This window comes from Chanodichthys erythropterus, chromosome 18 (assembly GCF_024489055.1).
Source record: "Chanodichthys erythropterus isolate Z2021 chromosome 18, ASM2448905v1, whole genome shotgun sequence".
Lineage (NCBI taxonomy): Eukaryota > Metazoa > Chordata > Actinopteri > Cypriniformes > Xenocyprididae > Chanodichthys > Chanodichthys erythropterus.
In genome coordinates this window covers 19,009,434-19,035,317 of record NC_090238.1, presented here as the reverse complement: position 1 = coordinate 19,035,317, position 25,884 = coordinate 19,009,434, and the positions used below count along the sequence as shown (strand labels likewise).

Below are 25,884 nucleotides of genomic sequence, written 5' to 3'. Positions count from 1 at the left end.
GTCGACTTTAAGCTCTGAAATCTGTAGACATGATAAAACTGTGCAACCGCTGAGGACTAGTTGTGCCACTTAAAAGTAAAGGTAACACTTAGTCTATGGAACATATTCACTACTAACTAGGAGTGTTCCCTCAATAAACTCCTAATTACTGCTTATTATTAGTTAGCAAGGTAGTTGTTGAGTTTAGGTACTGATTAAGGGATGCTAAATAAGGCATTAATACGTGCTTTATAAGTACTAATAAACAGCCTGTCACAGTTTAAAGTCCAAAGATGAAGATGCGTCAAAAGGTTCCAATACGAATGTATTTAATAATGAAATAAACTCAGATAATCCACAACAGCATAACTGTGCACTTAACACAAACAACAACCCACAAATAACTGAGGAAACAAAGGAACTTAAGTATACACTGATAACAAACTCAAATACGAACAGCTGCGAGGATTAAATTAATATCCATGGGAATAAACAAGTGGTGGGAAACATGAACAAAGACAACAGGAAATAATAAACAAACTAAAAGTCCATGAGAATGAAAACTAAACTGACTGTTTGTGACATTGCCAATTTGCAAGTATGCATGCTACTAAGCAACTAGTTAATAATGAATATGTGTTCCCTAATCTAAAGTGTTACCAAAGTAAAATGAAGAAATCAATTATCAATGCATTTAATACAAAAATAAAAATGTAAATAATTATCTAGTTTACATTTTTTTCATGTTAAAAAATAAAATAATTTGATAAATGCCATTTAATAAAGTATTTAAAATAGGTTTTCCTTATGTATTTGCCAAATGCTTTTGTTTATACATTTATGAATTGAGTTTAAAAAAATGCCATACAGTTCACACATGCAAACTCTATCAGCAAAAGTATTTGGCAAATACATATAGAAAAGCCTATTTAAATTTAAATGCTTTATAAAATGGTATTTTAATGTTGCATTTTTCAGTGTTATATTTAACTATTTTTAACATGAATTTATTTGTCAGTTTTTGTCTGATTTATTTATTTACATTTTTACTTCAAATGTATATATTTATTATTTAGGTATAGTATTGCGTTTCAAATGTTTGGTTGTGTTGCAGGATCCCAGCGCCATGCCTCGGCCCACCTCTCAGGACCTGGCCGGGTTCTGGGACCTGCTGCAGCTCTCCATCGATGATGTTACCTCCAAATTCAATGAGCTGCAGAAGATCAAGTCCAACGATTGGAGGCTTATTGAGAGTCCTGTGAAGAAGGTGAGTGCTAATTGGTTAGACGATTCGTGGTGGTCATATTAGGCATCAAACCTAATTTCATACTTACTGACTGTACTGATAAAATGTTGTTTTTTGACATATACACTACTGTTCAGAAGTTTGGTGTGAGTAAGATTTTTTATATTTACACTTAAATAATGTTGCAAAAAATCTATTTCAAATAAATGCTGTTCTTTTTAGCTTTCTATTCATCAAAGGATCCTGAAAAAAATGTACCACAGTTTCCCCAAAAAAAATTAGGGTCTTTCTTTTTTTGGACCACAAAAGGACAAATTAAAAAAAAGTGAATGGCAGTGAATAGCGACCAGCGTTAAGCTTTAAACTCAAAAATTTAATATATACACGTGTCATATATTCCAAGTTTTCGGGGGTATACAATAGGGTTTGGTGAAAAATAAACCAAAATTGAATGTATTATTTAACGAAAATCCTGACCTTGGCCATTGATCTTCTGTGCATGGCTCTATCAGCGCCACAGTCAAAGCCCCTGGTCCCCTCAAAAAATTTCCTATGGGTTTTTATAATGGGGTTTTTCAGGTTATGAGTAAAATAAGGTCTGTGAACATAACTTGGAAATACTAGGATGTTTTGCCGTACAATGCAAATTACTATACATTTTTCAAAACATGGTAAAAAAACACAATATTGCAGTTTTCAGTCTTGGTGAGCATAAAAAAAATAATTTTGAAATAAGTCTATTAAATTATTTTAAAATAAAATAAAAGCTTACCGACCTCAAACTTTTGAATGATAATGTATAGTTATTAGTTCAATTAAAAATGACTACAATTTTTTTGTCCATTCATATATTATGTTTGGACATTATTTGTTGTTGTTCCAGCTCCCGCCGCCAGTACCAAAGAAGACATTACGTAAGAGTGTGACGAGGGAAAAATCTTTGGATCTCCCCGATCGTCAGAGACAGGAGGCACGACGGCGCCTCATGGCGGCCAAACGCGCAGCTTCATTCCGCCAAAACTCAGCATCAGAGCGGGCCGACAGCATTGAGATCTATATACCGGAGGCCCAAACACGGCTCTGAGAGTCACAGGGAACACCTTTATAACACCATCATCATCATTCTCAGTAACAGAGCCAGTTTGAAGTATCTCAATACATTCATCAAGCAAAACAAAAGAAACAGAAGGGTTTTGTAACTTGTTTCAGAACTGCCTACAACATCCATATGAAGTTTTTCCTTATTAAGGAAACATACTTCACCAAAATAAACATATTGCACAACATATCGCAATTGTAGACCCACATGATAATGACATCGCTTGATGAAGCAAAACTTTAGATTTAAGCTTTAATCACAGCGGAATAACATGTCCAATCTGACGATCCTTCTGTGAGTGTCTTTATGACATCCATTTAGCACTTTCAAAATGGAGAAAATTACATTTTTAGGCCTCAAATCTACACAATTCATTTCTTTTCATTAAATTAAGAAACCTGAAGAAAAGTCTTTAGTTCCGTGAATTTGGTTCAATTCATTCAAGTTTTGTAGCTTTGTATTTCCATGGTTACATTTCATTTCTCTCTCTCTCTCTCTCTCTTTATCTTGGTATTTCTTTTTTCCTTCTTCTTCTTTCCATCTCTCTCTTCCCAGTGAAGTTCGTAGTATTTTTCTCATGAACTCTCATGTGAGCATTTATGTAAGTGCCAGTGCTGAAATACCTCAATCATACATTTTAGACTGAAGCCGTAGGCCAGTGCGGACAGTCACAGCCTTTTAAAAAACGTTGTTGGTCATACACTGTTATGAGAGAACTTAAATCTCAGCCTGAGGGTTTACACTGTCGGATTAGAGATCAGTTTTTATTATACTCCTACTTACTGATATCAAATATACAGCTGTCACACTACTACATACTTGATGTTTATGTCATTCTAGAGGAATTACTGTAGGATTTTGGGTGCAATTGCTTAAAACCTAAATTCAACAATGTAAAGGTTCAAAAATGCATTTTTGCACTTTCTTCTTCTAAATGTATGTTTGTATGTATTTCCAAGGGAAATGAAGTTCTAAAAGATATTGTTGCAGTTGAATTGCAAGGTTTTGTGTGACTATCGATTTATCATTTAAGGTCTCTGAATGTTTTCATGCCTCACATTGTCATTCATCAGTTTGCATTTGTTTTTACTGAACCATTTTCCTCTCCATCTGCTGTTAACAAGCACCTGACCCATGTTCTCCACCAAAAAAAAAAAATGCTTTTTATCTCCTTTCTGTATGTCTTGACAGAGAATCAATGATCTTGTCTCAGTTGAAGGAGATGTCGGGTGTTCCCATAATTATCTAGATGACTTTGCGGTTGGTGATAGATGTTTTATCAGTTAGAGTGTCTGCAGTCCACATACCACACATCTGTGAGAGCGTGCAGAATGATAAGTTCAATTTAACTCTGTAATCAAAGAAGAACCGTTCACGAGTCTATTTGATGGCATTTGTCTGAACGGGCGGCTGCAGTAAACAGGATGGTTGATTATATTAGACGATCAAAACTGAAGGTCAGTGCTGCTTTGGATTGTTATACAATCATTGAATTTGTTTTAAAATTTGTTTCGTTCAGAATGTATCACTATACATTATCCACTTCCTGTTCCCAGAGATTTAAACTTCTGCTTAAACATCCTGCATCCAACACTCCAGCTAAAAGAGTTTGATATTCTATTAATAAGAAGTGTAAATGCATGAACACTTCTGGTTGTCTTGTCCTCGACTTGCAGCCGCCAAAGTGTAACTGCTGACAGACTCAAAAGCCTTCACAAAGATTTTTTTTTTTTTTTTTTTTGACTGCCATATTTTATCCACTACATATCATTTCAAAAATGGACTATCAAGCGCGGTCACATTTCATTTCAAATGTCAAACTGTTTCCCCACTTTCTGTTTAGCTGCCCTGTTCTTGCCTCTGCGTCATAGAACGAGAAGAGGCCAGAGATTAGAGAAGATTAGTTTTATCACTTCCACTCAAATTCGTTGTAGCTTTATATTCTCAATTTCCTTCGTGAGATGACCTTGAGAAGAGCTTTCCGTTATAGAAGCAAATATTGTCCTTTAATTTCTCTGCACTCTGTACTTTTCTGCTGCAAGTCATTGTTCAAACACAATTACAGCATTTCATCCAAGAGAGGCTTGTAATCGATGAAGATGACTTCAAGCTAGAGGACATTTTTGGAAGTAGTTTCTCCATACGTGAGCCAAAACACAACATTTCTGTTGTAAATTGCGTCTAAAGCTCTCATTTCACACCTAGAAAAGTTTTGATTGATTATTTTGCTAGCCATTATTTGAAACAAGTTCTGGACAATTTACAGCTTTGTAGTGCGAGTAGTGGCCCTTGGGGTTTACAGAAATCCACCGGTCATTACTGATGCTTTCCTGGCCTTACAAACTATTCAGGCTGTTGAAATACACACTAAACTGATGTTTTACACCGATGGTACACTTTACAATAAGGTCTCGTTTGTTAACATTAGCTAATGCATTAACTAACAATAAGCAATATATTTTTGCAGCATTTATTAATCTTTGCTTAAAAAAAATATAGTTGTTCATTGTTCATATTAACTATTGAAATTGTTGTAAAGTGTTACCAGCAGATTATTATATGATATTTAATTTTTCATTATGGCGAAGTGAATTGATTCTGAGCTGATTATTTTAATCATGTTTTATGGTAAGTTTTTTTTCCTCTATATCAGAAGTAATTATGGTTGATTTTGCAGTCCTGCAGTGTGGCAGCTGTCCTTTCTGATTAACCTGCTCAATTATCAATATGCAAACATGCCAGTAATGCAGGCAGTGTTTATATGCCAAATATGCTTATGTGCCACATGTTTGAACAGCTTCTGCTGTTTATAGATCCTCACACACACCATTTTCATGTTTCATCGTCATCCTTTCAACATGACAGCCTGAAAGCGTTATGGTGAGCTGGCCTTTAATAAACCACCTGGAAGAACAAATGCTCACTTCCCACCTTTTAACAGTGGAATCATGTTATCAAATGTTGATTTGTTTGTATGATGGCCATATTTTCTTCAACAGGGTTGCACATCTTGTTTAAACCACATGTACATTTATGCTACTCATATGTACATTTGCTCCATTTATTTCCATCAGAATAAATCATGTGCCAGTATTTATCAAAAAGAAATGATTTGTTCAAAATGCTTTACCCTCCGAACCACAGTATTTGAAAAACAGCCAACGGGTCTTTGTTACCGGTGCGGACTGAGATGCCCCGGTTTCGGTTTCTTACTGTAGAGAAGCTTTGTTTTGGGACTGGACTAATCCTGGATCTCAGAATGTGAAAAGATTATAAAATCTTAGTGAAAATAACAAATGAAAAAGGTAGTTGTTTAGCTGAGAATATTTTCATTTATTATACTGTATATCATATCTATATGAAGGGTGAATATAATACCAAATATTCATTATTTGTACAGAATTATATAAATATAAATAGTTATATATAAATCTATATATATAATATAAATACATAATTGATCCTTTGTTGAAGCAAAACTCTTTTTCTGCTCTTCCTTATTGGTTGAGTTGAGTTTCTTTGGGTGGCATGCACCATTCTGATGCTGAATGTGGGTTTTTCTGCTTCATTGCTTTTCCAGATCCCTTTTTTGAATGTTGTTTATTGTTACACTTATCAGTTTAGTTTATTTTGTATGTATTCATGAAATGTTTAAATTGTGTTATTAATTTGTGTTAATTAATTAATTTTTGTTCTTGATCATCTGAATTATTTGTGTTTCTTTTCATGACTTGATTATTGCTATGATCATACATTGTAAATAATTCAGTCATTAAATTTTTGAAGGAAATGAGCTATGTGGATTGTCTTGAATTAACTTTAATGCAACACAACATTATCATTATTAACTTTTCCAGACAGAGTTGTCTCATTCATTTCATTACCGGTTTTGACAAAACATAATAAGTGACACTAATTTAAATCTGATCCGAGTAAAAAAAAAAAATTAATCTGACTAAACATATTAAAGTCACAGTATGTTTTTTTCGCCGCTAGGGGTCACTAACCTCTTCAAAACAATAACAAAGGCATAGATTGAGAGAGCGTGGAATCATGGAACTTGTCATGCCGATGGATCTAATAATGTTTATGGATGAGTGAATGCACATTGATTCGTCTTATGTACGTTACATTTGCTTACCTTGTCCAATAACGTGCAAGAGCGGCGTCGAGTTCTGTCAAGTCCAAGTTTGTCGCAAGGTTCTCGCCATTTTGAAAACGCCACGCCGATATTGATCCTCGTTTTATTTCTCCTTTTGTCCCAAAGTCTGCTTGCCATGGTCCATAATGTTTGAACGAAACAACAACAGCGTGCCGCTAGACGTAACGCAGTTGTCCACGTCTGTCGCCATGGTTACTATGCAGCGCACGGAAACCAGGGATAACGCGGATATTACGTCATTGACAAGAGACAAGGGACGGGCATGATTTAAAATGTGAATTTCTCTGAATTTACAAATTCATGTAAACATTTAGGATAATGTAAGTAGACAATTGAACAAAATAACACTGTGCAAATGGTTTTTGGATATTTTAATATAAAAAATCTTACATATTGTGCCTTTAACTAAACACATCCATCAAAATAGATTTTAGTTTTGCAATACAAAAAATTTAAAATTAAAAAAAAAAAAATAGGAAAAAGTATTTAAATTTAATTTATTCAATATAATGAAATCAAAATTAAACATTTCTGTAAGTGACACTTTCATTTAATGTTTATTAATGTAATTGTTCTGGCTGAAAAAAACACTGAATATTTATGGATAGCATAAATCATAATGGAAAAGAAAATATATTACCGGTATTAAAAATCGCATTTACTGCTATCTCCTGGCAGCAGACGGCGACAGAGCAGCGTTTAGCCTAGTCATGTGACTAGATGGGGCACATGATGTCTTTCGGTCTCTGGTGCTTTGTAGCGAAGCGGTTGTGCGAGTAACAGTATGTTAGCACCCGGTGAAGGAATGTGAGCAATGTTATTGTCTGTCTCGTGTCAAAAGACAACATTTTTAGCTTAAATATTTCATATGCAGGGAGGAATGAGTTTCGTGAACGTTATTTCGTCTACAAGAGGTAAGAACAAAGACAAAACACTGTTATAAACAACAAACTAAGCAGAGGCTTGTAACGTATAAGACATGTTTTGTTAGTAAATGAGCCGTAGAAAGCATACAGCTGAGTGAACATGTGAATAATGTTTAGACTCCAGCTACTTTTTACTCCTTCACATGGTGTTTAATGTCAAAATTTGTTTTCACACTGCAGTATAGGGCAGAGCATTTTCCCTTAGTGACTAATGCAGATAAATGGGACAGGGTGTGACTATAATATAATGAGTGTCTTTCTCATTCTAGACTGGTAATTGGTTTCATGGGAACTGACTGTGGAATCTGAGCAATGTCTTCCCAGGCAGATAACTTAATACTGTCCTCGGGTCACAACTTTAGCATGGACTACTATTCCCGGGATATTCAACTGAAAATCATCAGCCTGAGCTTCATCTTCTACACCTTCATCTTCCTCCTCTCTCACATACTGTCTAACCTGCTGTTTCGCACCTACCGCTCACTGTCTGCCAAAGAAAAGGTGCTCATTAATCTGTTAATTTAATGTTTGTTTTATAAAAGATTCAGTTTTTGTTGATATGATCATTTTCCTAACATTCTTTATCTTTGCTTCAAGGTCTTCTGGGATCTAACTGTGACACGGGCTGTGTTTGGCATCCAAAGCATGATGGCAGGGCTTCGAGCGCTCATGGAGGACTCTGCTGTCTTTTCTGATAAGATTCTTGGGCAGGAGGACTGGTCGTGGTTCAACTTGCTGTCCGCTACGGGCTTTTTCCTCTTTGAAAATTTGGCCCTTCATGCGTCTAACGTGGTGTTCTGGTCCTTTGACCTGCCGTTAGCTATGCACCACTTCTTTGCCCTGGCAGGGTTTACTGGGGCAGTTGTGTGGAACTGGCAGGGTCATTTCTTGCCTATGGTGACCCTGCTTCTGGAGATGAGCACACCCTTCACCTGTATCTCCTGGATGCTGCTTAAGGTGAGACACAATGGTCTGGGGAAAATGTTTTTGCTAGAAAACTTAAAGGGATAGTTCACCCAAAAATGAAAATTCTGTCATCATTTACTCACCCTCAGGTTGTTCCAAACTTGTATAATTTTTTTTTTTGTTATGTTGAACACAAAGGAAGATGTTTTAAAGAATGTGTTAAACTGAACAGTTCAGGGGCACCATTGACTTCCAAAGAATTTTTTTCCTGCTTTGGAAGTCAATGGCGCCTCAAAACGGTCTGGTTACAAACTTTCTTCAAAATATCTTCCTTTGTGTTCAACAGAACAAAGACATTTCTACAGGTTTTGGAACAACTTGAGGGTGAGTAAATGATGACATAATTTTCATTTTGGTAAGTGTAACCACTCTCCCTTTAATCAGTTAGTTTGTGAGATTTAGTGCAGTTTGTTAATATATAATATGTTTTGCACATGGAATGTCTTTGTGAGAAAAGCAGCAAGCTGTTTGTCTGTAGGCTGTAGTGATCTTCTGAAACACCTCTGCTTTCTCACCTGCAGGCCAGTTTCACTTCTATTTTGATGTGGTGAAAAACATGTTTTTCTTCCTCTATTCAATAATTTATCATGCTTGATTGCTGGGAATGCTTTTATAGTTCTGCTATATCTGTACACTGTTCTTAGAAAGAGGAACTTTTTCTTTTTAACTGATAAGTTTTACCCATTTAAGGGGTTGTAGGTTTGTGGTCTCTTCTTGGGCACAGCATTCTAAAAATGTGATGCTCAAGTCAAAAGTTTGACTTTCAAAAAATGCATTTATAGAACATTTTTCATTCCACTGCCTTGTGTCTTGAAAAACGCTTTCTGTATGAACAACCTCTTATGGGCCGTTCAAACAGAATGCCTTTGTGCATTCCACTGCACTGCTTTTTCATTGTTTTTTTTGGTAAACATGCACTAGATGGAAGCGTTTGAACATTGCATTTATCGCCTTGTGTCTTGCCGAGTCTCATGCATGACACGCTGTTCTAAAAACACGGTGCTCAAGTTAAAAGGAATTTAAAAGTTTGATTTTTTTAAAGAATATCGACCTAGTCTCTGGACCATGCATTTTTTTCCTTATTCCACTGCTCTTTTTCTTGCATTTTTAAATGCAATTATATTAAATCTTCTAGCTATGTAAGCTTAATTTCATGTGTTATTGCTTTATAAAAGGTTTTGTCTTGATGGATCAACAGTTTGAAGACTCTCTTGCTGAGCGACTTAAAGGGGATAGTTCACCCAAAAATGAAACTCAGTCATCATTTAGTCATCATCACCTTCATGTTGTTTCAAATTTGTATGACTTCCTGTGGAGCTAAAAAAAAAAAAAAAAATCCATACAGTGATAAAACTTGTTTTGGACCCTGTTGACTTTCATTGTATGGACAAAACCTGAGGAAACATTCTTCAGAATATCTTCTTTTGTGTTCCAAAAAAGGACATAACTAATTTTGGGTGAACTACTGGTTAGATTATTGACTCAGAGATTCGGTGCGCAATATTCCTGTGTAGCTAATTGTGAATAAACTACATTTGAATTAATAATAAGACCTTGTTTTGAACTTGGTTTTAAATGATCTCTTACATTCCTTCTTTTCTTTACCAAGGCTGGCTGGGCTAAGACTCTGTTCTGGAAAGCTAACCAGTGGATAATGATTCACATGTTCCACTGCCGGATGGTTCTATCCTACTACATGTGGTGGGTGTGTTGGAGTCACTGGGAGGAGATGAATACACACATCCCACTGTTTCAGAGACTGCTGTTCTTCATAGGCCTCTTCCTGCTAACCTTCTTCCTCAACCCCATTTGGACGCATAAGAAAACCCTGCAGCTTCTCAATCCTGTGGACTGGAACTTTGACAACATGCCCACACCAGAGAACGGACCAATCCAAGACCAGGCACGACACAAATCCCATGCCAGCTGATTAATGCCAAGATAAAGGCCTCATGGGAAAATGAGGAAAACTACAGCTATAAAAGTCAGATGGGTGCAGAGAAATATTGGTGTTGCTTTTAGGTTTGTTGTAGTTTTGTTTAGGACCTTTAGGTTTAGCACTAACTACTTCTACTCACAACTACACTAACCACTACAACATGAGCATGGAGAGTGCACAGTTAGTAAAAAGGGTTAGTTCACCCAAAAATGAAATTTCTGTCATAACTTAATCACCCTCATATCGTTCCACATCCGTAAGACCTTCGTTCATCTTCGGAACACAAATTAAGTTATTTTTGATGAAATCCGAGAGGTTTTTTTTAATCCCCCGTAGAAAGCAACGTAAGTACCACATTCAAGGTCCAGAAAGGTAGTAAAGACGTCATTAAAATAGTCAACGGGACTACAGTGGTTCAACCTTAATGTTATGAAGCAACTAGAATATTTTTGTATGCAAAAATAAAACATAAATAACTTTAACTTTATTCAACAATTTCTTCTCTCCCCCGTCATTCTCCTAGTTTACGCTCAGCACTTCCAGGTTTTATGTCAGAACGCCGACTCAGTATTGGCCAACGCTGTACATGTGAGCAGCACAACACATGCGAGCCAGCCAATAACGAGTTTCCGTTCTGATGTAGAACCTGGAAGTAAAAGTGCATCAACTGCGTACGAGACTGACAGGGTATAGAAGAAAATGTTGAATAAAGTCATGATTTTTTTTGTGTTTGTGCACAAATAGTATTCTCGTCGCTTCATAACATTAAGGTTGAACCACTGTAGTCACGTTGACTATTTTAACGATGTCTTTATTACTTTTCTGGACCTTGAATGACGGTAATTGCATTGCTTTCCTGGGGGGATAAAAAAAAGCTCTCAGATTTCATTAAACATATCTTTAATTTGTGTTCTGATGTCTTAAGGGTTTGGAACAACATGAGGGTGAGTAATTAATGACAGAAATTTCATTTTTGGGTGAACTAACCATTTAACTCAACGTCATGTCATCCAGGTTTGGAATGACTTGCTTTCTTCTGTGGATACAATGAAAGTCAATGGGGTTCAAAACAACGCCCCAAATGAAGTTTTGTTTTATGGACTGAAAAGTTTTTTTTTTGTTGTTGTTTTTTTTAATCATCTTTTGTGTTTTAGAAAACAAATAAAGTCATACGGGTTTGGAACAACATGTGAGTACGGTGAGTAAATGATTCTAGCTACAGTATATAATTTTTGGCCTTTAAAAAAATGACTACAATTCTGATGCATGTTTCAGGGAGACTTCAATGGGCCTGTAACTATCATGAGATTTGTTTTATTTTGTCTTGCTTTCAACTTCCTGTTTGAATTGAGCTGGGTGTCATGAAAAAGCCTTTTACTGTATGTGTGTTTTGGGAGTGGCTGTTTGAGTCTTTCTTCTCTTTGTACGTTGGCAGTTGGTGCAGCACAGCATCTCTCAAGCTGCGAGATCCTTGTCTTTTTCTTCAGTTTTGATCTGATAGGCTGGTATTTGTAACTCCCAATGATTTGTTGTCATGTGATGAAGAAAATCGTGACTGCGTCATGACCAAACAACATGATCTGTCGTCTAAACCACTCTCTACTTCAATAAATGTCACTCAGTATTTGCTTTGGAAACTTCAGCTCAAAGCCATCTGACCTTTTTTGTTTTCCTTTTACTAAGGATTTTTCTTTCACAGATGTTGTGCATTTGTGGTGTTCAATGGCTATAGGCTGTGTTTAGTGAGCATTTGTGGATGTTTGACTAAACTCTTTGTGTTCTGCATGAATAGGGTTTGTTCTGACTGAGACTGAATAATCTTTGTAGGAAAGAATGTTTGTGTGCGTGAGTGCCAGAGAAGCATAAGGGATGGAAAAGAAATTTATTTTATGATTTAGTGTTTCAGTTTGAGGACTAGATATTGAACTAGAGTTCCTCAGTGTATGTTTGTTTAGTTATACTTAATACTTCCTTTTTTTGTTATATTTTTAGATAGGCGTTGAAGAGCAAAAAAATCTGAAAATTCACATTAATGGCATACAGCATATTTAAAGCAAATACAACAGACAATGCAAAACATTTTGTGTATGCATACATACCTTAGCTAATGCTACTACCGGAAATGAATGAAGGAAAAAACTACGCTTGACCTCTGTATCAAAGAGTAAGTGCAGTAACAAGTGAAATATATAAATAATAAGAAATGTATTTATAACAGAACTACCTTTTTAATATAACAATGACAAAACTAGTATTGCTAGTATTGAACCTATTGATAAACCAAGAGTTTAACTAATATTACCAGCTGCTAAAATACCTCGGCTTCAGTTATTTCTGTCTTTTTCACTTGGGTTTAAAAACAGCATTTCAGTCTGTTCTTTCACAGTGTGAGTCAGAACTGCTGATTTGTGTTAACTGTACGATTGTGTCACAAATGTAAAGCAGGTTAACTAAATGTCAGCTACTTCAGTATCATTACTGTCTGAGAGAGGAAAAATATATTAAATGTCACTAATTCCCCCCACTGCAATACATTTCATTGGGGAATTCATTTGTGTCACTATCCATACCAAAGTCATCATCATTATTTATATGTATATTTCTGTTGCATTTCATAGTTAATTTAAAATTCTGAGCTCTGAACAGTGATCTGTAACAACAAACTACTGCTTGTGATTTCACAATTGACTCCAGCATGTTAGCTGGAAATCTGTTGTATATTTAATATTGAAATGCATTTGTTTAAATTAAAATATAGGTTTAAAATTCAAGATTCAATGCTGCTGTTGATGCTCTTATGTGTTTAAGCATGTATTATTAAAAAAAAAAAAAAAAAAAAGATTCCAAAATATGTTTGTTTTTCTCATTTAAAAAGGTTTTGTTCTCTTGCAGAAGTGTCATGCCCAATTGAACCGTTTACAGTTTAATGCAGCAGGTGCGACTCAGTTACACTTACCAACTTTAGATGTCAATGAGTGATTTCGGCCACAGTTTTTTATCCACTGTACAATTAATGATCAAAGATACCATCATTTGAGTAGGGTGAATTAAGGGTGATTGGGACAGTTTTTGAATTTTCGCCTTGTGTAATGTTTCTTGAAATAAATTAAAAACATCAGCCCAACACATAATCCATTTCTGTAATACTGAAGATGTTATCTATCCATTTGAACAGGAAACAAGTTTAAATATGTTTATAATGAACCCCCCCCCCCCCTTTTTTTTGGTAACATTTGGGTGATTGCACATCTTATCAATGATTTAGGCTAGTGAAAGCATACTTATTACACAAGTTAGTTCATACTACGACATAATGTCATATGTAAGATTGAAGCTTGAAGTCCAAAAGTCACTGAAAAAAAAAAAATCGTTCAGGTCCAAAATTCATTAAAAAAAAAAAAAGTAAACAGAGTCTTTAGCTGAGTCTTTGAGCACTGTCCCAATCACCCCAAAAACATGCTGTGTTTGGGTGGATGGGGCAAAATAAAAACAACCTAATCCTGAAATTAACAAATTTTTACTGATTTTGTTGCAGTAGTGCATCATATTCATGTTTCAATCAAAGGTTTGTGTAAAATAGTAGGGATGACAATTTTATGACCTTATTATGAAAGCTAGCAAAATCTTGTCATTTTCCTTACTTCATGCATTTGAGGGTCAACTTCCTGTTTGATGCCTGCCCCACCCACCTGCATGGTGTCATTGAATGAGAGCATTCAATTTTGATTTTGTGGTCTCACTTTGAGAACAGTGGCTGTGTTTAAGGACTACACACTTAATCTGGACTGAAAGACTGTTGGACTCTGGCGTATTGTTATATGACAATGATGACAATTGTTGTTGATGTTTTTTCTTTTCTTTTCTTTTTTTCTCTTTTAAGCATTTAATAAAAAAAATAAAAAAAAAGATTATGTGGTCTCACAGCTAGGACTCAGCAAAAGATTTTATTTTCACTCATTAGGTGAGAAAATAAACTGTATTAAACTGTCCTTTTTAATCTTATGTCCCAATCACCTTTAATTCACCCACTGATGTAAAAAAAACTGAGGAGGCAGATTTGAATGAGCAGGATACTTCTGCTAAAATACAGAGCAAAGTTGTTCAAAAAAAAAAAAAAAAAAAGATTTTTATCAAAAACTACTGAGCCTCCCCGTCGGGGAATCGAACCCCGGTCTCCCGCGTGACAGGCGGGGATACTTACCACTATACTAACGAGGAGTGCGTAAAACGTAATGACGTCACTCCAATTCATTTTTTCATCTAACGATTATTTTGTGATTCCATTCGAAGATGTCATCATTTAATACAGAAATTATATACATACATACATACATACATACATACATACATACATACATATATATATATATATATATATATATATATTTTTTATGCAGAAATTAACTTTAATCCCTCAAATTGAAATGAAAAAAGATGCAGCAGATCAAGGTTAGTGTCAACAAATATGTCAGACTGAGAAACAATACCGAATTAGTATCAGCAATTTAATGGCCATTTTAACGGATTAATAAGGATATGAATTGTAAACACTGATCCCGATTCGGTGAAAGCATACAGCGAGTTTGTGTGTGACCACTAGGCTGCAGTACAGCACCACAAACACTGCAATGCATTCATACGCCAGACTGTATTTGGGTCATTCTACAGAAACGTCCACTTTTGGTATGACAAAATGTCTTAAAATGTATTTCTTTTTCTAACATTTAAACTTAGACCACATTATTATATTACACTTTGACTTTATGAATACACATAAATGACAGCTTAATGATTACTTAATTTTTATGAATTATTTTTACATTTATTTAAAGACTGCATGTCCCCTTTTTTGTCACTGGTGTTACCTTACTTCTCTGGCATTTTTAAACATTTTTATGAAATATTATTTCTCAATTTTTTCAGCACATGCAATCAAAGTTACAGAATAATAATGATAATGCAAAAAATAAGGACATTTTGTGTTATTTATTTTAATCAGGTTTATGTAACTTTAGACATTTGTGAAAGGGATCTACTAGCACGAAATATATTTTAGCCAACAAATGATAAACAAAATCATGTGACTTCGTAGCTAGCACGAAATAACAGAACAATATTATAGTACTAAAATAAACTATTGAGTGTGTTTTGGTATTTAGTGTTTTATATAGTGTATATTTTACTGTATGTATTTTTTAAAGCAGAACTAAGTAACTTTTTTACCTTCATAAATAGTTTTCTAAGTCCTTACGATGGTTAATTGACTTGTAGTGGTGTGTTTGAGGCGTGCACTAACCCCCTCGGGCCCGTCTACGCCAGAAAACAGCACTTGCAAGTTGAGCTGCGCCAACCCAAAACAATCTCGCCTCATGTTCACGTTCTCGCGAGAGTGATAAAATGCTTTACGGTAATTCAAAAACAATGTATATATTATGACTTTATAAGACAATTTCGAAAATTACCTCCATCGAGTGTACTGTATTTGCAAAACTACTGCGCTGGTGAGCGTTGTAGTTGTTGTAGTCCAGAGCTGCGCTTGGAGTATTTATGACAGTATGATTCACTGAAGGAAACTGTAGGGGGAGCTTTGCAAATCTTACTGAGTTCCGCTTTAAAGGGATAGTTCACCCAAAAATGAAAATTTGATGTTTATCTGCTTACCCCCAGTGCATCCAAGATGTAGATGACTTTTTTTCTTCAGTCGAACACAAATTATGATTTGTAACTGCAACCGCTGCCGTCTGTCAGTCAAATAATAGCAGTGATTGGGAACTTGAACAATAAGAGTCGAAAAAACTTCCATAGACAAATCCAAATTAAACCCTGCGGCTCGTGACGACACATTGATGTCCTAAGACACGAAACGATCGATTTGTGCGAGAAACCGAACAGTATTTATATAATTTTTTACCTCTAATACACCACTATGTCCAACTTCGTTCAGCTTCCGGCTAGTGAGGTCGGATCACGCTCTGACAACGGAAGTGATGTCTCGCGCTCATTGAAGTATATGGGCGAGACATCACTTCCGTCAACAGAACGCGTTTTTGACCTCACTAACAGGAAGCTGAACGAAGTTGGACATAGTGGTGTATTAGAGGTAAAAATTATATAAATAATGTTCGGTTTCTTGCACAAACCAATCGTTTCGTGTTTTAGGACATTAATGTGTCGTCACGAGCCGCAGGTTTTAATTTTGATTTGTCTAAGCAAGTTTTAGTTACTGTTATAGTTGAAGTTCCCATCCACTGCTATTATTTGACTGACAGACGGCAGCGGTTGCAGTTAAAAATCATAATTTGCGTTCGACTGAAGAAAAAAAGTCACCTACATCTTGGATGCAATGGGGGTAAGCAGATAAACATCAAATTTTCATTTTTGGGTGAACTATCCCTTTAAATACAGCTAATCACAACCTACTTCAAAATAATCATGATTTCATTTTCAGTTTTTTTTTTTTTTCGTTAGGCGCTAGGAAAACAAATTTGTATGAAATGCGTTGATCCTGTATTTAATCTAAGTGTTTATTTCACCTATTTATTATAACAAGCACAGTAAGATTTTTCCAGCAAATGTATTAATTTATATGATAATTACACTGATTAATGTGACACTGCATGTGAGTGAAGCAGAAGGTGCGGCGGAGCGGTTCACACACATCACGTGACACGTCGGAACGCGTGTGTCCATCCACACGGAGGAACGCAGGAAATTTGATTGACGTGTCTTGAAGCTAATGAAAGACTGTCACACAAATGGCTCCACCAATGAGGACGGAGCGGAGGGCGGAGCTATGGAGTGGTTGGCTCGGGTTTGGGAAAAGCAGTGGAAAAGTTGCCTACAGTCCTTAAAAAAATGACACAGAGAATATTCATGCAGTTGAGTCTGTTCTGCACCTAACCGGTGTTGCGGCACCGTAGACGGGATTTAAACTTAATTTATTTCAAAGACCCAAAAGATGGTGAGTAGATAAAGCATGCGTATGAAATTTCCAAACACTTGAGAATCCACTGAAAGTCTGTTATGTGTGAAATAAGTTTGTAATTTGTAACGCGCATATATTCAGCGTGATATTGATTTCCCTTGTGCAGATTGCACACTGTACTGAAGTTTATTGCCTGAGCGCGGTCGCACTTATGAGATAGTTTTAATAACAATAACTTAAAAAGTTTTCAACATCTTCGGCTGATGGGGCGGCTGCGCTTTTCCTGTTGAATTCCGATTTACGTGGCAAGTGACAACTGTGCGCAGACATGTTAGACTGTATTAAAAATCTATACAATTCAGTGTTAATAAACACCGAGCTTTCATAATAACCACCTGATACTGGGGGCTCGTGTAATGTTACAGTGTTGCACGTTCAAAGACAACTTTGGAAATATCAGGGAATTTTAAAATTGTGATTTTTAAAAGTCTGAAAACTTAGTCTTTGATTTTAAATGATTATAAATCGTTCCAGTTATGACCTAGAAATGGCTCTTTGTGGTGATTTAGGTGCACTAATTTTACTTATTAAAAAGTTTGTCATATGAAGAAATTAACCAAACATTTGAGAAATATGACTAATATGATTTACTCATGTAACATGAAGACTCCAATCATATCAGTCTTCTAGAAAAAGATGCTTTATTTTGAATGGAGGGGGTCCCCCCCTCTTGGGCCCTGACATGTTGACATCACATAACCAGCACATGTCATATAATTAACTCAATGTCAGAAGTACCATAATACTCAGATATTTACTTTATATAATACTTTGTCATTTGAACAGAATGAGTTCAAATGTTCAAACAAGAACTATACGTGCTGGGCGATGAAACAAACCACGCATAAATCTGTTAGAAACCAAGGATATCTATTTTTATTACAGATGTGTGCAGATGAAATGAAACTAAATTAAAAAATATATAGCCCACGGCTTTGATGCAAACCATCAGTAGTTAGTAAACGCACACTAAATGCATTCACACGAATGGGATGAATAAGAACCAGCTAAATGTATACAAAAACTTACTGAGTGTACCTTTAAATATATATATATATATATATTCAATAATAACAATTAGAAAAGTAATTTCTCAAAATTTCTCAATTTACTGTGTTACAAAAAAGGGAATTAATTTTTAATACCACAGATGCTTATAATGTCCTTCAGTATGAAAACATAAATTCAGGTTGACTCCTCGTTCTTGATATGTTTTGTTTTCGTCCTTCACAATGTAGGCATTCTGTACTAAAGCTGAAGGTTACACTCTTGTGCGTGACTGTTGAAGAGAAGGTTGTCGAACAGTTCCCAAGCAAAGGGTCTTTCTAAAGATCTGAGCTCTCATACACAAAGTGTGTCATTCAGTTCAGAACTTCATACCCCCTAGTTAAACATGGATCAAATGTTTGGAAACATTTAAGGAATGCTCTTTTAATTAGTGAAACTTTTCCACCTCCCCTCAGTTTTACTGCATCATTTCCTTCTCTGGGAGCTGCATTGCTTTCAGGAATCTGAGGCCCTCTGGCCTTTTCCTAGATGAGTGTGTGTGATACGGGGGAAGAGCTCTCTCATGTGCGACTGCATTGTTTGGCTCCATGCTTGTCCGACTCACTTTGCATCAGAGCACAGAAGAGGACAGGATTTGCTCAGATTGCAGGCAATTTGCTTAGCAAATAGCCACACCACTGGAGCAGGGGGCTTCTCCGCCCACAGTGATCTGCTCCGTAAATAAAGGCTGTGGATTACAAGCTTTTCAAGCTTGCTGAACATTGCCTGAAGCACACTGGTTCAATCCACATCAAAAACTAACATTTCTTTGCAGCCAATCAACAGTTCTTTGAGTTGTTCTCTAGTAGTGCCACACATGTGCAGAGGTTGATGTACAAGTGAGCTCTTTAGGAACGAATGACATCACATCTCTGTGATTCAGTGCGGAGTGGCACGGATTTCCTTCAGGAATCTGCAGGGAAAAAGGAATTTATGACGGGGGGGGGGGATTTTGACACAGTGGGAGAAAGAGACAAAAGTGAGAGAAAAAACTCTTTGTTTGCTTCATATTCATTGGGTTGTCTTGTTCTACCAGAGTCAGGGCAGATGGTGTTTTGTTGGATGATCTAACGTTGTGATCATGCAATACACATGGGATCCATGTTTGTTAATTGTTAGAGCTCTGTGTCCATGTATGAGCTTGTGTGTTCTGTGAAGGATTACTGAAATCTGCTGAGAATCCACAGAGGTGCAACATGCTGTTACATTCAGGAGTGATGTAGCTTCTCAGAGTTCATTCGGTTAAGCATTACGAATTTGCCTTTTCTGAAACTCTCTGAAAGGACTAGTTCTAAAAAATGAAAATTCTGTCATCATTTACTTACTCTCATGTTGTTCCAAACCTGTATGACTTTTGGAATATATTAAAGGGTTAGTTCCCCCAAAAATGAAAATTCTGTCATTTATTACTCACCCTCATGTTGTTCCAAACCTGTAAGACCTTCATTCATCATCAGAACACAAATTAAGATCTTTTTCATGAAGTCTGAGAGGATCCTGTCCCTCCACAGAGATCCAACGCAACTACCACTTCAAGGTCCAGAAAAGTAGGAAAGACAAAGTACTCCATGTGACTCCAGTGGCTTAAACTCAGTTTTATGAAGTACAAAAAAAAAACATAATTTACCACTGAAGAATGTTTTTTTCCCCCATACAATGAAAGTCAGTCGGGTCCAAAACAACACTGAACTCCACTGACTTTCATTCTATTGATCGACCAAAAAAAAAAAAAAAAAATATATATATATATATATATATATATACATTTTTTTTTTTTGTTATGTAGAAATCATACAGTTTGAGTAAATAATGACAGAATATTATTCTTTTTTGGGTGAGCTGTCTCTTTAAGATGTATGTGAACTTAGAATCTAAACATTAGCTGTGTCTCATTCCAAAGGCTGCGTCCTCCGGAGGTCGCATTCGAAGGTTGCATACGTCATTGAGGCTGTATCTTTCAGAAAAGTAAGTAGGGCTCTCCGAACGCGCCCTTGGAATGCATCCTTCTTTCACAGGAATTCGGAGGATGCATGAGGTGTATCCTTCGCTGCTGCAGATAGCCCACAATTCTTTGTGTCGCTGTTAACAACCGTCATTTATTTGAAAAAAATTAATAAATAAATGGCGCCGTCGACAAAAGTACAAGCGAAGATGTGTTTAAATGTAAGTAGTTTCAAGCTTGTTTTTGTTTTAAACTTTGATCTTCCTAATATCCTCCTCCTTTGTCTCTGTAACAGATATCTGTTGTACATAAGCCAGCTCCTCAAGCAGTAACCAAAATAAAACAAGTAAATACATTTTCTTTTCAAATTACATACAAATTTCTTAATTATTTTCATTCATTTGCTGAGAGCGCAACGGCTGCCGTGAGCGCGTTGGCATAGCAACGATATACTTCCTGTTTCCTTTCCTGCCCGTGCGTCTTATGAAGGATGTCTCATTTAATTTTGACTAAGGACACTCCATATGCTGCATCCTTCACAGGATTTGTCCTCTTGAGGATGCAGCCTTCGAAATTAAATGAAATGAGACACAGCAAGTATTTAGCCTTCATGTCTGATCTGCAGTTCTTTTGTTACCATGGTGACACTGATAACAGGATATCATGGCGTACATCATCAAACTTAATGTCTCGCCTCCTCATCCTCTGTCTTTTATGTCTAACCCAGCAGTCTTTGACCTTCCTGCGTGTGTGTTCTCATTGGGTGTGTTTGCTTGAGGTCACAGAGTTTGCTTTACAGGTCCATATTTAATACATTTCAAGCTGGTTTATAGAAGAAAATAGATGGGTGGTTTGCTATTCCAGGTCATTATTTAGTGGTTTGTTAAGTGTACTTCTGTTAGGAAATTCTAACTGTGAATTAAACTTTTGACCCTGCACGGCAGCCTAGACATCTTTGCAGACTCAGTGGTAAGACTTTAAGGCATTTATTGTGATAATGTGTTATGTGAGATTTTTTACATGTACTGTTAGCAGTCATTCCTTAAAGTTGACATGAAATGGAAATTCAGCCTATTTTCTAAATGCATTGAAAATAGAGGCAGTGTCCGCGGTCATGTTGAGTATCAAAACAAAAGCCGAAGACGAAGAAGCTCGTCATGTAAGTCAGAGAAACTTACAAACAGAAACGTCAGAGAAGCGGCAAATAGGTAATGACTTTTGTTGCAGTTTGACTGTATGTGTACTCTAAAACAGAGTGTTTTTCATTCATAGTGAAGTTGAAAGTGCTCGCTCTTCGCCGAGTGCTCTGTGCCAGTTATTTTACCCGAGGGAGGGGTTCTAGCAGACCAATCAGAGCGCTTGCGGTCCACGTTAAATTGACGCGTTGTTACATTTTTGAAGAGTTGCACGTCAGGCTACGTCGTATGCTACGCGTGCTACGCACAGCTAGGGCTGGGCGATATATCGCATGCGATTGTCACGCACATTTCGCCAGTAATGCCGGTTCCCTGATTACCGCTAAATCGGCATCACCTGCTTTCAAATGGAGAGGCATTTGACAGAGCCGTAGTTCACTGATGAGCTACGCAATATCGCGTTCATATCACCGATGAATCGCCTTCGATAATGAACACGATATTGCGTAGCTCGTCAGTGAACTACGGCTCTGTCAAATGCCTCTCCATTTGAAAGCAGGTGATGCCGATTTAGCGGTAATCAGGGAACCGGCTTTACTAGCGAAATGCGCGTGACAATCGCATGCGATATATCGCCCAGCCCTACGCAACGCCTACGCCGTAGCTACGGCGTACACTCAACGCAGAAGTATAAATCAGCCTTTATTGTGAACAATTCATCCATGCATTTTATAAGCTTAAGGATTTGAGTGAGTTTGACAAGGGCCAAATTGTGATGCTAGACGACTGGGTCAGAGCATCTCCAAAACTGCAGCTCTTGTGGGGTGTTCCTGGTCTGCAGTGATCAGGATCTATCAAAAGTGGTCCAAGGTAGGAACAGTGGTAAACCAGCGACAGGGTCTTGGGCAGCCAAGGCTCATTGATGCACGTGAGGAGTGAAGGCTGGTCCGTGTGGTCCGATCCAACAGACGAGTTACTGTAGCTCAAATTGCTCAAGAAGTTAATGCTGGTTCTGATAGAAAGGTGTCAGAATACACAGTGCTTCACAGTTTGTTAAGTATGGAGCTGCATAGCCGCAGACCAGTCAGGGTGCCCATGCTGACCCCTGTCCACCGCCGAAAGCGCCAACAGTGGGCACGTGAGCATCAGAACTGGCCACGGAGTAATGCAAGAAGGTGGCCTGGTCTGATGAATCACATTTCCTTTTATATCACATGGATGGCCGAGTGCGTGTGTGTCATTTACCTGGGGAACACATGGCACCAGGATGCACTATGGGAAGAAGGCAAGCCGGCGGAGGCAGTGTGATGCTTTGGGCAATGTTCTGCTGGGAAATCTTGAGTCCTGCCATCCATGTGGATGTTACTTTGACACGTACCACCTACCTAAGCATTGTTGCAGACCATGTACACCCTTTCATGGAAACGGTATTCCTTGGTGGCTGTGGCCTCTTTCAGCAGAATAATGCGTCCTGCCACAAAGCAAAAATTTTTCAGGAATGGTTTGAGGAGCACAACAAAGAGTTTGAGGTGTTGACTTGGCCTTCAAATTCCCGAGATCTCAATCCAATCGAGCATCTGTGGGATGTGCTGAACAAACAAGTTCGATCCATGGAGGCCAAACCTTGCAACTTACAGGACTTAAAGGATCTGCTGCTAACATCTTGGTGCCAGATACCAGAGCACACCTTCAGGGGTCTAGTCTCCATCTTCCATGCCTAGACGGGTCAGGGCTGTTTTGGCAGCAAAAGGGGGACCAACACAATAATCGGAAGGTGGTCATAATGTTGTGCCTTTTTGGTGTATATATGTAATATATTTTATTTGGCCTTTTGCCTTTATTGAATAGAACCGTTTAGAGGAGACAGGAAGCAATGGGAAACGAGAGTGGAATACTATCGGGAAAAGATCTCGATCTGGAACTCAAACTCTGGTCGGCCGAAGCGCTACTGTACTATATGTTCCGAGCACGGTCCACAAGGCTATGGCGCCAACAAGCCATAATAATTTTTAATCAAAATGTCAAAACTGGATCTTTCGATGAAATGACAGACTTCTCTCTGGTCTGCTTCTGATCTGCCTGTCCAATCAACAATTGATGGATTACACCAAGTCCCACCCTAGATTTATTTATTTTGATAATCCGTTTAATTTGTGCATCACAATACAGACGAAAAGAGCAGTTGCTACTTTCACTACATCAACATTTTAAGTGTCAGTGGTTTGCTTATGTTAAAGTTCACCCCAAAAACTCAAATTCCATCATAATTCACCCAACTTATGTTGTGGAATGACTAAAAAACAAAACAACATTATGTAAAAGTTGTTCTTTTGGGTCTGATCTCAGTTCACAAAACTGCTTTGAATCATTAGTTCACGAATTCAGTTCTCTCATTCCCATTACAGCAGTTCCCAGTTCCACAACAGCTGGAGGCTTACCATCCTGGACGTGACCATTGTAAATTTATTTGTCCTTCCTGTCGGAAGTGACGCAAGTGCTTGGAGCATATCAGAAATTGAATGGGCATCGCGTCATGGCGCATCCAGTTTAGACAGCATAACTGATTATAATGGTTTCTATTATCTTTATCGTCACTTCGTGCCCCTCACGTCTGGTTTAGACATGGTGTAAGAGAAGATTATCAGTGAACAATGACTTATTTTGCTCCGTATCACGTGTGCTTACTGCTGTTGAATAATAGCCCTTTGTTTATTTACTGTCCTCTTTAGACATTAAAGGGTTAGTTCACCCAAAAATGAAAATTATGTCATTAACACTCTGAGGTCTGACGGTATCGCCGGCGATACCACCGTGGTTTTTTTCTTATCAGTGTGAAAGAGACTCAAAATACTCCGTCAATGTTGCACATACAATTAAGAGTTATACACCATTTTAATCTGTGGAATATATTCTTTCATTTGTGTACACTCAGAGTAAAAACAGAATTTTGTGCTTTTTGTAAAATAAAGAAAACTAACATGATGCGTGATTTCTCCTCTCCCTCTGAACGAACTCCAATCTGATAGTTCTCAGAAAATGAACTGTAACTTAGTGAATACTAATGACAAAAAAATTACACTTATGTCTAAAAAAACGTTAAGATGTCAGGTTTTAAATCATGTAAGTCAAATCGAAAACAAACCTTCTTTGTTTATGTAATCTGTATGAAAAGAGAGCCATGTCAGAAATCCGTGATTCATTTTCATTTTTGGGTGAACTAACCCTTTAAGAAATGTTGTTTACTCTGTATGAATTAAATTTGTGTAGCATGTTCAAATGAATTCTGATGATCTGGTCTCACACATTCCATAGATTTGAATTAAAAATTAAGGTAAATGTCCGCAATGAGGCATATCGGTGTATGTTACACTGACAAACTGACTTCATTCTCTCAGACGTGTCTGGAGTGATACAGGAAGCTGCAGACTGATAGAAGCCCTACAGCCACATTTTTACAGCAGGGTTTTTTCCTCGCCCTGCACAATTGCACACCCAGAAGTCAAGCTGAAACTAAACATTGATCATCTCATCATGGTCAATGCTGACACGTGCACATGTACTAACACATCTGTTCCTAACTCTCTGGATGTTTCATGCACATTGCACAAGAACTGTAAACACAATTTATCTTCTTATGCATTTCATAAAAATAATCCATTCGATTTTCAGGGTCATGTGTGCTGTAAAAATGAAGACGTTAATATTATCTTTATTTTTTAAATATCCCTTAGATGCCTAGTTTAAGTTTCAATTGTTTCACAATTGAGTTTGTGTAGTAATGTGCTCTGCAAAATTTACAGTCTGTTGTTTCATCAGAACAGAGAAAGAAAGCTTGAGACTGTCATGTAGGAATGAATCTATCTTCCATTGCGGCCTTTTCCTAAGCCACAGACCTCTGAAACTTGTCATTTAAAGCTCCCTCTTGTTAACTACCTGTCATTCGAGTGATATATTGTCATGGTGTCATAATGCTCTGAAGGCAAATGTGCTGTGTTAATGTTGATCCATAAATTAGTGTTTCTGCACCCACGGCTCTGATTTTTGTGTTGTTCTGCACAGGTGTGTTGTTATTTCAAGTTTCACACATTCTGTCATAGCTCTGTTTCCTGTCGGTTTGTGTGTGTGCGTGGTCTGGTAAACCCTACAGTGTGGGGAGTAATACCTGAAATATTTGACCTTGGGAAAATGTTTTGCTCCACATGAGGAAAGCAGCTTATAAATATTATTATTATTATTTGTTTCATGTAAAAAAGGCAGAAATTTTTCTGTGAGGGTTGTGTTTAGGGTTAGGGGATAGAATATACAGTTTGTACAGTATAAAAATTATGTTTATGGAAAGTCCCTATAAAACAAAAATCCAACATGTGTCTGTGCATGTGTGTGTTTGTTTGCTGTCTTCTCTCAAAGTACAGTTGATCAGGAATTGTTTCACAGTCACACTTTTTTTTTTTATAAAA

General features: G+C 37.0%; 3 protein-coding genes and 1 non-coding gene across 11 annotated transcripts in view; 3 read left to right on the top strand and 1 right to left on the bottom strand.

Annotated features, from left to right (window-relative positions):
• dlgap2a (discs, large (Drosophila) homolog-associated protein 2a) overlaps positions 1 to 2,309 on the top strand; it is a 54,352-nt gene extending 52,043 nt beyond the window's left edge. The window contains exons 10-11 of the mRNA XM_067367078.1: positions 1,094 to 1,246; positions 2,109 to 2,309. Coding sequence (XP_067223179.1) covers positions 1,094 to 1,246; positions 2,109 to 2,309 — 354 coding nt within the window. The remainder of the gene's footprint in view (positions 1 to 1,093; positions 1,247 to 2,108) is intronic.
• Positions 2,310 to 7,252: 4,943 nt separating this feature from the next.
• Positions 7,253 to 13,097, top strand: cln8 (CLN8 transmembrane ER and ERGIC protein). Of its 3 annotated transcripts, XR_010892521.1 has the most exons (6): positions 7,253 to 7,400; positions 7,682 to 7,913; positions 8,010 to 8,369; positions 9,988 to 10,400; positions 11,472 to 11,515; positions 11,753 to 13,097. XR_010892521.1 is itself a non-coding variant. In XM_067367428.1 (4 exons), exons 2-4 carry the CDS (start codon positions 7,725 to 7,727, stop codon positions 10,306 to 10,308), a joined length of 870 nt encoding a protein of 289 aa, XP_067223529.1. In that variant the 5' UTR covers positions 7,253 to 7,400; positions 7,682 to 7,724; the 3' UTR covers positions 10,309 to 10,597. The 3 variants fall into 3 exon arrangements, 1 of the variants encoding a protein (XP_067223529.1); XR_010892520.1 differs by having other exon boundaries at positions 11,472 to 13,097; XM_067367428.1 differs by lacking the exons at positions 11,472 to 11,515; positions 11,753 to 13,097 and having other exon boundaries at positions 9,988 to 10,597.
• A 1,366-nt stretch (positions 13,098 to 14,463) lies between these two features.
• On the bottom strand, positions 14,464 to 14,535 carry trnad-guc (transfer RNA aspartic acid (anticodon GUC)). The gene has a single exon. It is a non-coding gene; the product is annotated as a tRNA-Asp (tRNA).
• A 2,633-nt stretch (positions 14,536 to 17,168) lies between these two features.
• The window catches only part of arhgef10 (Rho guanine nucleotide exchange factor (GEF) 10), a 61,087-nt gene continuing 52,371 nt past the window's right edge, over positions 17,169 to 25,884 (top strand). For all 6 annotated transcript variants that reach the window (XR_010892539.1, XM_067367956.1, XM_067367953.1 and 3 more), the window contains exon 1: positions 17,169 to 17,278. The gene's annotated coding sequence lies outside the window, so the exon portion shown is untranslated. The remainder of the gene's footprint in view (positions 17,279 to 25,884) is intronic.

Excerpts from the sequence above, each read along its gene's own strand:
- cln8 (XM_067367428.1), top strand. The coding sequence starts at position 7,725 with ATGTCTTCCCAGGCAGATAACTTAATACTGTCCTCGGGTCACAACTTT. Across the intron at positions 7,914-8,009 it reads CACTGTCTGCCAAAGAAAAG|GTCTTCTGGGATCTAACTGT; the intron begins GTGCTCATTAAT and ends CTTTGCTTCAAG. Across the intron at positions 8,370-9,987 it reads TCTCCTGGATGCTGCTTAAG|GCTGGCTGGGCTAAGACTCT; the intron begins GTGAGACACAAT and ends TTCTTTACCAAG.